The sequence below is a fragment of the Elephantulus edwardii genome, unplaced genomic scaffold (genome assembly GCF_000299155.1).
Source record: "Elephantulus edwardii isolate Elephantulus edwardi_28Jun2011 unplaced genomic scaffold, EleEdw1.0 scaffold00004, whole genome shotgun sequence".
NCBI classification, from domain to species: domain Eukaryota; kingdom Metazoa; phylum Chordata; class Mammalia; order Macroscelidea; family Macroscelididae; genus Elephantulus; species Elephantulus edwardii.
The window spans coordinates 10,361,672-10,374,256 of record NW_006399754.1 but is presented as its reverse complement, the minus strand read 5'-3'; the positions used below and the strand labels follow the sequence as shown (position 1 = coordinate 10,374,256).

At 41.9% G+C, this 12,585-nt stretch overlaps 1 protein-coding gene across 1 annotated transcript in view; it reads right to left on the bottom strand.

Moving 5' to 3' along the window:
- CENPJ (centromere protein J) overlaps window positions 1-12,585 on the bottom strand; it is a 39,063-nt gene that overhangs the window by 15,329 nt on the left and 11,149 nt on the right. Inside the window, exons 4-8 of the mRNA XM_006879552.1 lie at window positions 9,742-9,850; window positions 6,691-6,793; window positions 4,757-6,374; window positions 2,983-3,115; window positions 862-1,027 (exon numbers count right to left, since the gene is read on the bottom strand). Coding sequence (XP_006879614.1) covers window positions 862-1,027; window positions 2,983-3,115; window positions 4,757-6,374; window positions 6,691-6,793; window positions 9,742-9,850 — 2,129 coding nt within the window. The remainder of the gene's footprint in view (window positions 1-861; window positions 1,028-2,982; window positions 3,116-4,756; window positions 6,375-6,690; window positions 6,794-9,741; window positions 9,851-12,585) is intronic.

Here is a 12,585-nt window from a genome sequence, read left to right as displayed (position 1 = left end):
CGGAACTGACCCAGAGTGACCTTCAGCAGGCTTTCACAGGCAGTAAATCGCCCGGGAGGAGACTGCCCATCCTCCTCTCGTAGAGCGGCTGGTGGACTGAATCGTGTCCACTTGGACTGGTAGTGCCCCTTCCTGCTAAGCCACAAAGCCTCACTATTTGCTGTGGAATGGGTCAAAAAAATCAACTGAAATTTGAACTGATTAATATCTAACTCCTGATTTATTAATTTAGCTTTTATATTAGAAACCTTCAGAAAAAAAAAATTGGTACATTTTACCCTTTAAAAGCCTGACTACAGGGGGACTCTGGTGGCCTAGTGGCAAGAAGCTGCACTGCAATCCCAGAGGTACATGGTTCGAATCCACCAGATGCCCTGCTGGAGAGGGAGGGGCAATCTCCTCCTGTACCAGTCAGCTCTGATTTGATGGTACACTCACACACAAAGAATAATAAAAATAAAATAGATGTCATTTAAAGGAAAAAAAGCCTGACTACAAAAGATGTAGTTAACTCATGAAGACTGGTACCTTGGACATTTTATTTGTTGAGTGAATTAATGATACTCTTTTTTTCTTACACATCTTTCCGAGACTCTTACCATCATCCCCTTTAGCAGCTGACTCTGAACATGAGAGGCAGCTCTGGTGGCCTCACCTGTAGGGAGTTCAGCTGTTAACCCCACAGCCTGCACCCCTCTGCCTGGTCTAATCCATCAGTAGCTCCAAGGGAGAAGACGGGGCAATCTCCCCGCAGGTGAGGTACAGTCTGGAAAGCCCCCTGCAGGATCAGGGTCCGCTAGCAGCTGGTCTGGACTTGAAGGCAGTGAGGGTCTAAGAGCACGACGTAACGCGCTGGTGTACCTGTATTTCTTCACGCTCCTTTTTGTCTGGAAAGGACCTGGCCGCGGTGGTGTACTTCTCAAAAACTTTACGCTCCTTTTGTAACTTTCTCATTTCCTCCTTTTTTAACTCTTCTATTCGGCCCAATTCTTTTGCTTTCTGTTGTTCAAAGTCAGCAATTTCTTTCCTAAAAAGTCCCAATCATATTATCATGTCAGAGAAAGTGGGGGTGAAGGGCTGGCAGTGTTGGTGAATGTACCTTCACCATTGATAACTGAAAAGACCAGTCAATTCACACGTTCAGATGCACTGAGCACCTGCTATGCCAGATAAGGGGAAAATTATAACGGATAAAACCCCATGCCCCTATACCTTTATACCTTCTAGTGACAGCAGGCAGTAAACAAGATAAATACATTTTTTCCCTTTTTACACATATAGCATTATACAAATGTTAAGGGAAAAAATAATGGAAGAGAAAAGATTAAGACATATCAGCATGAAAGGTTCAGACTTTGGATAAGGTTACTTTGCTGAGAAAATCAGGCTTGAAGACCTGAATAAAGAGAGAGCAGGCTATTGGTGGATACATACGAGGTCAGCCAGAACCAGCACCCTAAAGGCCTGGAGAAGGACTGAGCCACCACAGGTAAAATACAAGGGGCAGCAGAGAGAAGTGCCAAAACTACAACAGAGGGCCAGAGCAACTGAGTATTACAGACCACTGGGAGGATCTGAGGAGCTCTGGGGCCCAGTGGGTAAGGAGCTGTGCTGCCAACCCAAAGGCACGTGGGTCAAGTCCACCAGGTGCTCCATGAGAGAAAGGTGGGGAATCTCCTCCCACGCCATTTTCAGCCACCACCACGTAAACCCTCCCTCAGCTCCAACTCCAACCCCCCCCAGAGGCCGGAGACACCTGTGGGGCATCCTCTCATGGTCACACACTGTACAATCCACACCACCTGCAATCAGTGAGGGACACAGCAACCCCAGTGTCCACTCCGATCGGGCCCACCACGTGCCCCCGCCACCCGACGGGCTCCTGCGGCCACAGTGTGAGAGGGCAAGCAGGGTGGCTAGTTGGGGTTGTTTGTTTTTTTCTTTCTCTCTTATTTGTCTTTTCTTTTCCCTCCTCTCCCTGCCACTCATTATTTCTCCTCCCCACCACTCAGCAGCCAGCAACCGACCCAGACACACCCACCACACCTGCTGCCCAACTCTGTTCAGGGGCCCCCCACCCCCCATCCGTTTGTGCACCACCGGCCCAAAAACAGGCGGCAATTACCACGCAGCTGGCAATTACCACGCACCCGGCGATTATCAAGCACCCAGCAATTACCATCATGCACCCAGCAATTACCACGCACCTGCACCCGGCCTGCCTCCAGCTGCTCTGCATGATCCCCCATCAGGGACGACCCCCACACTCCCACCCTCGGCCAAAGTCACATGGAATCAAGGGTGAGCCCTCCACCACTGCCCACCCAGCAAACAATCCGGGCAAAGCGCACCAACACAAAACCAGCTAACACCACCGTGTCTCAGAGACAACAAACAACTTCAGATCACACACACACAAACAAGAAGGCTGAAAGCGACTGACAGATGGGGCCAAAAAGTCTTCCAGCGGAGGAAATGGTACTGGAAGTACCTGAAGCTCAAGGACTGCAGTCTTCAATACCACAGCACCACAGCTCAAAGGCATCAATTCTCTTTCTATCATCCCTAGTCACTGTCCAACTCTCTGATGCATTGCATGTAATTGTGAAGACTATTAGCCTCAAATAAGTTCAGCCTAGCTTTTGGTACCCAATAGTAACAAGTTAGGTCTTGACACAGAATGAAATACCACATTTGCCGTATTGGTGACACTTGATTTATGGAATTTATTCTCATAGATCCAAACGGCTTTTCAAACTACAACTTTACAACCTTACCCCTAAGAAAATTCTCTTCTGTAGCTTTGACCACAGAGGGCTCCTTTAATTTAAAAGTGAAAAAATACAAAACACACACACACATAATCTTTAAATGGTATAAATTTCATGTTCTTTTAATTTCTATTTCTCAGACTCATGAAAGATGAGTCAAATATTTTATACTGAGTTATATATTTTTCATGACTTTAAGATGCAAACTTACCTAAGTTTTTCCAAAGCATTTTCTCTTTCAATGCGAAGTTTAGCTAAAGATGTGTTTTCATCTTTGAATTTTTCTATTTCTTTTTCCAACTCAATAACTTTCTCTCTCAAAACCTGAGATCGAGCACTGTCACCTATAAAACAGACCATATATACTGACATTCACAAAAGGTCTTCTTAATAGTAAACACATTAGCAGTTAACACTTAAAAAGTCTAGAATATAGTAAACATCAGTGTCACTAACATGGCTTAGTAACTATGCTTCAAATAACAAAAAAGGGGGGAAATTAATTGTTTCAACTTTCAGAAGAAATACAAATGTAAGCTCTGGTGGCTTAGTGTTAGGTAAGGAGGTGCTCTCCCAACTCATTCAAAAGCAGTTCGAATCCACCAGCTGCTCAGTGGGAGAAGGATAAGAAGTCTCTTCTGAGCAATTTCCTGCCTATGAAAGCCTGCTGGAGGGTCAGCTTTGCGTCAGGTCAGACCCAGTGGTACCGTAAAATGGCCAACACTTCCATCCTTCAATTAAAACAATCATTTTACCTACTGGTACTACCTTCCTGGGAAAAACTTTCCGTAAATACCATCACGTTAAAATCTACTTAACTGACCCTTCAAGCTAATCACTTCTAAAATTCTTGTGAAGAATGAACTTGCAAACTCACAAAAACTTTTTTCACAAAACTATGCATTGTAGCATTCTATTTTTAAAAAAAAATTTTTTTTATTCTTTTTTTTCCCTTTTTTTTTGCATGTAGCATCAAATCAAATCTAACTGTTACAAGAGGAGATTGTCCCTCCTCCAGCAGAGGACCTGGTGGATTGGAACCATGCACCTCTGGGATTGTAGTGCAGCTTCTTGCCACTAGGCCACCAGAGTTCGCCAACATTGTAGCATTATTTCTAATAGTAAAGAAACCAACTTAAATTCTCATCATTAAGGAAATTATTCACTAAAATTATGATGTATTCACACAAGCAAGTATTCAACAGCTATTTTTAAAATATACAAAGAGTTTTAAAAAAATATATACAAAGAGTTTCAAATAACGGATAACTCAGAATATACCCAATCACAAATAAGGAAGTCACATGTTTAGGGAGCTCTGGTGGCCTAATGGTTAAGAAGCTGCACTGCAATCCCACAGGCAAGTAGTTCAAACACACTATCTGTTCTACGAGAGAAGGGTGGGCAATCTCCCCCTGTGCATTAACTGCCTCTGAAAATCCACTGGAGGTCAGTCACCTGTGAGTTGGTTCCAACTCAAGGCACACAACAACGTTTCTTTCATATTAAAAATATAGAGAAAAATTCATTATAAAGAAAAATTAAGACTGTAAAGCTTACCTGAATCTTTTATTAGTGACTGTTACTTAGATCTACACACAAAATGATTCAACTTTTAAAAACAATTGCCCATCCTTCTCCTGCACATCGGCTGCCTGGTGGCTCAAACTGCATGCCTTTGGGATTGCAGCGCAGCTCCTTGCCACTAGGCCACCAGAGCAGGAGTGGCATCCACTTGCTAAACAACATGCCTCTGGAAACTCTATGATCTTTGAGAAATGACCATAGTTACAGCAAGGCTTCAGGCCTTTTGTTCATAGGGTCGCTATGAGTCATACCCTACTTGACAGCATTCAATAAGTAACAACAAAACAACTGACTTCTCCTGAGCAACAAAAGAGCTTAAGCATTTTCTCTGAGAGCACAGTTACAGAAAAGTTCAATATATAGCATCCTAATGCATATTTTATAATATTCTGCCTTACCTGGAGGTTGGTCTTGACTTATATTTAAGTTAGGATCATTTCCCAAATGTGAATCTGACTTTGGTTTTGGTTTCAGAGAAGGGAAGAACTTCATCACGAGATCCGATGTAGGAGGAGGACTGAGGCTCCTGCGAGACCTGCTGAAGTCTTCGCCCTTCTTGACGGGGACAATCTTTCTTTTCATCGTTTTGTCAGAGACACACAGGTCACTCTTACTGGGGTAGCTTGCCTGAGGGCTCCTAGCTTCGTTCTCAAGAGTAACATCATGTTTACAGGAACTGTCCTCAAGGTCAGTCCAAGTTCTTTCATCATCAAAGTCAAGTCTACTCACACTTACAGATGAGATCTTTCTGGAGGGCTCAGACACTTTCTTTTTGATGCTCTCTATTACAACAGATTCATCACTACTGTAGTCTTTATCAGACAAATCGAGATCAACATCCCTACATTTATTTTCGGCTTGAGTCCCAGCGTCCTTTGCAGGTCCACTGGCGTGACAAATTTCTGGACTGGCCTCTCTGCTACCCAAAGGCCTTTCTGGGTCTGCAACTGCAGGCTTTATGGTCTCATCTAGTAGTTCCTCAGAGTCAGTGCTACTGTCACTGTTCTGAACACCCTCATCGCTGGATGGGTTCCATCGCGTTTGAGGTTCAGAAGTGCTCATCAGAAAGGCTTTCCGACTGCTCGCACAGGACCGTTGCCTCCTCTCCCTCGGTGAAGGCAGTGAATCAAATTGTTGGACTTCATCCTCGCTCTTACTTTCACACCCACTACGGTCAAGGTTCTCATCTGGGCTCCGCTCACCAACAGGCCCCGCAGTATCTGCTTTCTGCTGCGCAGCTTTGACGGGGGTGGAAGAGAGCCGGTGACCTCGGCTAAGTTGCTGATCCCTTTCTAGGATTTTCAGTACAAATGAGGAATTACTGGAAAATGATATTTCATCAGCAGCTTGTTCTAAAAACAAAAATTCATCTAATTCCAAATTTTCCTTTTCCTTCTCTCGCTCCCAATTTTCCAACTTTCTCTGCTGGGAAATATCCAAGGAAGACTCTGCCTCTTTTATACTCATGCCAACCAGGCTCTGGGAAGCCAGGCAGGGGACCGGCCCTGTCATAGGAGGTGACCTTTCTTTACTTCGTGTCTTACTCCAGATTTTGCAACCAGAGTCGCAAGGTCTGGTACACTCTAGTATATTTTCTTTATTATTAGAGTCAAGTTTCTTTTCTGTTTTGATCTTGTCTTTAGATTGTCCGTCGCCTTTCTTCCCTGTCTGCGTCTTTAATCCCAATGGAGAGACGCTCTTTCTGTTACTACTCTTCAGCTGTTTTGGCTTCTGAGCGAGTGTGACAGAGGCACTCTTGGCTCCGGATCTACCATTCTTCTTAACAATGCGGTTTTCTGCGTGTGGTTCTTTACTTACAAGAGCAATCTTCCTTTGGAACGGCTGTCTGTCTGCTTTAAGCTGCGACCGGTCCTCCGAGGGGCTCTGATTAGTCACCACACTCTCCTTCCCTTTCTGAAGCTTAGATTTAGCATTAGCAAATCGAGCTAAGCCTTCTCCTCTTTTTAAGAAAGGCTGTTTTGGCTTGGCTTTGATTAACAATGCTCCTTCTGTGGCCTAAAACAAAATAATAATAAGAATTAACATCTGTATGCTTAAGAAATATCAAAGTTTTATGTGGCTTTTCTTCTTATATTCTACTCAAGAATATTCCGTCCTAGCACCTTTTTGAAAAATTGTGGTAAAAAAGACATAACCTCTGCCAACTCAACAGTGTTGAACTGCACAATTTAGCAACATTTATTAGATTATCTATTGTGTAAATACTACTGCTTCATAACTTGCTTATAATTTACGGATGAGGTTGTAATTAAAAAATAGCTTTCCTTTCTAAAGCTACTGAATAAATCATTAAAATAGCTGAAATACGAACCCTTGCCTGTTTTTGTTTCCGTTCTTGTTCTTCTAATCTAATTTGTTCTTCCAAGTACTCTTCAAATGTCTGTTTCCTTTCTCTGAGAGCAGCTTTAATAGGCCTGTTCAAGAAAAAAAAATACTATTCTTTAACATTCAAATCATGACACTGGTGAATATTTTAAATCTGTGGCTGTTACGTGCTGTCAAGTCAGAACTAAGTCAGAGCTGACTCTGCAGCGCCTTTTCAGAGGCGACAAATCGCATGGCAGGACGCTGCTCTATGATATTTGAGAAATGACAATAGTTACAGCAAGGCTTCAGGCCTTTTGTTCATAGGGTCGCTATGAGTCATACCCAAATACAAGCGAACCACTTGTGTTTGTAAACTCCCTTCTGGATATACAGACAACCCTGACTGCACAAAAACTAACCTTTCTCAAAGTCAGGGACACTGTTTGAGAATCTAATAAATGTTATAATCCCCTTCTCCCCAACACCTCAAAATACAGAAATACATAACACTGTGCACAGGAGTGGCATGTAAAGAATTCCTGAAGAACATCGATTAATCGATGAAATGTCCAAGGAGCTGGAGTCAGAAAATCAAAAGGGCCGAACTCAGCATATCTTAAGCTCAAGGAACTGAAGAACAAATTCAAACCTTGAGTTGCTATAATCAAGGATGCTTTAGGCAGAATATTAAATGATCCAGGAAGTATTTAAAAAAAAAGATGGAAAGAATATACTGAGTCACTGTATCGAAAGGAATTGGCAGACACAGAAGAATTTCATGAAACAACATATGAACAAGAGCCTATGGTGATGAAGGAAGAAGTTCAAGCTGCTTTGAAGGAAATAGCAAAAAAATAAGGCCCCAGGAATAGATGGTATACCAATTGACATATTTCAGCTAACAGATGCTGCCCTGGACGTGCTCACCAAGTTGTGCCAAGAAATCTGGAGAACAACCACTTGGACAACTGACTGGAAGAAATCTCTATTTCTTGCCATACCAAAGAAAGGTGACCCAGCAGACTGTGGAAACTATAGTACAGTATCACTGATTTCACATGCAACCAAGATTCTACTGAAGATTATCCAAAAACGACTGGAACTGCCAGAAGTCCAGGCTGGGTTTAGAAGGGGTCGTGGTACTAGGGATATTGTAGCTGATGTTAGATGGATCTTAGCTGAAAGCAGGGAATACCAGAGGAATGTCTATCTGTGTTTCATTGATTATGCAAAGGTGTTTGACTGTGTGGATCATAACAAACTGTGGAATACCAGAACACTTGACAGTTCTAATGAGAAACCTATACTTGGACCAAAAGGCAGTCGTCAGAAAAGAGCAAGGAAACACTGCATGGTTCAAAATTTGGAAGGGTGTACGCCAGGGATGCATCCTGTCTCCATACCTTTTCAACCTGTATGCAGAACAGATTATCTGGGAGGCTGGGCTCTATGAGGAGAAGTGTGGGGTCAAGAAAGGTGGAAGATCTATTAACAATCTGCGTTATGCAGATGACACAACCCGGTTTGCTGAAACTGAGGAGGACCTGAAACGTTTGCTGCAGAGGGTCAAGGACTGCAGCCTTCAATATGGAGTGAGGCTCAATGCCAAGAAGACAAAGATTCTCACCACTAGACCAATTGGAAGCATCAGTATGGATTGTGAAGAGATTGAGATTATTCACAGCTTTAGTTTGATTGGCTCCACAGTCAATACTCTTGGCACCAGCACCCAGGAAATTAAAAGACATACTGCGATGGGAAAGTCTGCTGTTAAGGACCTCTCCAAAATACTGAAGAACAATGGTGTCTCTCTGGAGACTAAGGTGCATCTGATACAGGCCATGGTCTTTGCTATCTCTTGTTATGCATCAGAGTGTTGGACAGTGACTAAGGAGGATAGAAAGAATTGATGCCTTTGAGCTGTGGTGCTGGAGGAGAGTTTTGAGGGTACCATGGACTGCTAGGAAAACAGATTCATCCTGCAGAGGGTTAAACCGGGCAGTTCCTTGGAGATAAGGATTCTGAGGCTCCGTCTAACATACTTTGGACATGTTGTGAGGAGGGACCGGTCCTTGGAGAGGGACATCAAGCTTGGTTGGGTGGAGGGACAGTGCAGGAGGGGAAGGTCCTCTATGATGAGGTGGATTGATTCAATGACTGGGGTAATTGGGATGGGAGTGTTAGAGACAGTGCGATTGGCACAGGACAGAACAGAGTTTAGGGCTGTTGTACATAGGGTCGCTATGAGTTGCAAGCGACTCGACGGCACATAACAACAACAACAACACTATCAATTATGTGACCATTAAATTTTGGAGTACCATATTAATTAATAGCATAAAATATATTCTTAAATATTTAATTAAACATTGTAAAATTATAGGGTAAAAAGGTCCTTGACAATTTAAGCAGGGGAGCTCTGGTGGCCTGGCGGCAAGAAGCTACACTGCAATACCAAAAGCATGTGGCTTGAATCCAACAGATGCTCTGCTGGAGAAAGAGGGGAAATCTCCTCCTGTGCGAGTCAGATATTATTCAATGGTACACAACAATAAAAACAAAAAAAACACACAAAACAGTGTAAACTGAGCAACAATCAGAAGTTATTCTACTCATACCACAAGACATAGTAAAATATTTCAAATACATAAAAAATCATCAAAAGCCTCAATACAGACATTTCATCTTTAGCACGAATTTTTAACCTATAACTAATTAATAATTATAATTTCAGTGATACTAAACTTGAGATTCCAAAACTTAATTTGTTTTTACCTAAAATAGAATTTACTAACTCTTTTGAGTGGCAATTTATATTATCCAGGCATTTTTCTTAGATGAAAAAATTTTCCTTAAGTGTATTAATATAATGTGAAAGCTAATTTAGATCTCTCTCCAACCTTTATCTTGCCCATATATTTTCAACCTCTATATTTAAAAGCATAATAAAAGGAAATTTCTAAAACTACAGCTCTTTCAAAATAGGAAACGGCTCAATAATAAAGATTGGCTACTATCCTGTCACATTTCTTACTCCTGTCAATAGAGAGAATACCTTTCTTCAATATTAACCACTTCTGAGGAATCACCAATTTGATTAAAGTTCACATCACTCCTTTCCTTAATCTGTTCTGTCATTTTCTCCCAACATGGTAAAATATCTCCTCCTAGAGTAAAAAAAGGGAACACATTAATTCAATGAAAGCAGATTAATGTCTTAAAGCTTGAGAATTTTATAAGTTACAGTGCTAGAAACTTTTTAAATTATAAGTAATGAGTGATAAGTATTTCTCTCATCTGATAGAAATTACAACTCCCCCAATAAAACATTTGGCATTTTTCTAAAGGTTATGCCATTTAAAAAACAAACAAAAATAAAACAACTAAGGGAGGGGAGCTCTGGTGGCCTAGTGACAAGAAGCTGCACTGCAATCCCAGAGGTGCATGGTTCAAATCCACCAGATGCTCTGCTGGGGAAGGAGAGACAATCTCCTCCAGTACCAGTCAGATCCGATTTGACGGTACACACACACACACACACACACACACACATAAAATAAAAAATAAAAGAAAACAACAACTAAGGGAGTAGCTGAGCTTTTTTAGATTAAAAAACTAGAGTATTATAAAAAAATATACTTCAAGAATTTGAGTGGAACATTTTTTGCAATAAGGAAGACATTTCAAAATAGACTAGATAGTAAAAAAAGTGCTATTTTACTTGGGTATAATAACAATATTGTTATTTAGGTATAAAAACAACGAGAGAGCTCTGTTGGCCTAGTGGATAGAAAGTGATGTTACCAAGCCAAAGGTGGGTGATTTCAATCTGTGGCCCTCAGGCCTGGTTTTAATTGTTTTTGGTCAAACATTCTTCTAAGTGGTATAGCACTGGTCTCCATTTGCTGTACAGAGGTAACTCGTGGTTGCTGTGATACTAAACACTGTGCCACTGAAGTGTCAAATGTGATAGTGGTTACCCACGGTGGGCAGTGTTTGGTGGAGCTCCCCGATTAAAACAAGCTTGGAAGCAGGAATGGCATCCACTTCCTTAACAGCTAGCCTCCAGAAACTCTATGAATGTGGAGAAACGATGAAAAGTTTATACAAGCATTCAGGTCTTCCATTCATAGGGTTGCAATGAGTCGTCTAAGACCCGACAGCACTTAACAACAAAAACAGTAAATAAAAATATTTACCAGCTGGTGTTCATAACAGTCATCTTTCAATTTTTCTAGGTATGTAAGATTTTCCAAAATAAAAGCCTACATGAAATTACTTGGGGGAAAACTAAGAAAGGATAAATAATATATACTGCATTGAAACAGAAGAGGAAGAGCACTGTTTAGAAGGAATATATGATTAAGTATCATGACAAGAGTCCAGAATGAAACCTGCCTTGTGGATTGGATGGGGGGAGGGAGCGGTATAACAATGAAAGTTTTGGTTTGTTTTTTTTTATTTGTCAAAGAGAATAGCGAACTGGGGACAGGGAGGAAAGTGTGCAACAATGAATGAACAGATATAAAAATGTAAAATAAAATTCAGAGGCAGAAAAAGGCCTTGTTGTTTTTGTGAGGTACCATCGAGTCAGAATCGACTCACGGCTGACCCTCAGCAGGTTTGCAGCAGCAGTAAATCACACAGGAGGAGAGTGCCCATCCTTCTCCAAGACAGACAGACATTCATCTTTCCAGACAACGGAATAAAGGAGGAGCTGGTGGCACCGCGAGTTAAGGGTTAATCTGCTAACTGAAATGTCAGCTGTCTGAACGTGACTGGTGCTCAGCAGAAGAAAGAGAAGGCCGTTTGCTTCAACCCTCAACACTTGTCGGTGTGGAAAGCCTAGGACAATTTTAGTTTTCCCCACTGGGTCTCTATAAGGCAGCGGGTATAACAAAGAATGAATTCTGAATCAGGAATTAGACAGTATACCAAAGTGGCCAATTTTAAGTAATGTTATTTATTCTTATTTGAATTCTTTTTCATTTTATTTTATTAATTTTAATGAACATTTACAGGGATTTTAGATTTCTTTTTTTTTCTTTTAAATTTTTTTAAATTTTATTATTTTTATGTGAGTGTACCGTCAAATCAGATCTGACTGGTACAGGAGGAGATTGTCCCTCCTTCCCCGGCAGAGCATCTGGTGGATTCGAACCGTTTGTCTCTGGGATTGTAGTTGCAGCTCCTTGCCCCTAGGCCACCAGAGCTCCCCTGGGATTTTAGATTTCTGACTAAAAAGACACTGAGAACAACTTAGCCAGCCACAGAGAACACTGAATGCTGGTATATAACGTGATGAACAGCATGCTGTTGTTGTTAGGTGCCGCTGAATGGAATACAACTCGACCCTATGAAGAGCCAGAGTGACCCCAGCCCTATCCTGAGCTACCTCCGGCCTCTCTAGAACACAAGCCCGCTGCTGAAACAGAACCATCAAAATTAAGGCTATCAAGCAAACAGAACATGCCACCGCCTTTCCAGTCCTGAGTGGGGCAGTGATACATTCACACTGGCAGTCTCCTGGCTATAAACAAGGTGTTCCTATGTCGGAGCTGCTGCTCATTTAGCCTACGTTTAGCACAAGGCCCAAGGCCCCTTCAAGTCTTTAAAAGCTGCACCTGCTGTACTGTGGGCTGATTCAATTGTTTCAAGGTTAGGGCAAATTTCATTTAATTGGAAAACTTCAAAAATGGCAGCACCCTGCGTAAATATGGAGACAGACAGCCTTCCTCTGACTGTGAGGGTCTCCACAGAATCCATACTCCAGTCCCACCCATCAGGCTGCTCAAAGGGTCGCCAGACCTCCTCAAGTCTCCTGTTTCAGGGCTTTGGTCCTTTAGTTTTCTGTTCAATTACCAGGACAAATCACATAAATTGTAAATATCCTGGCTCT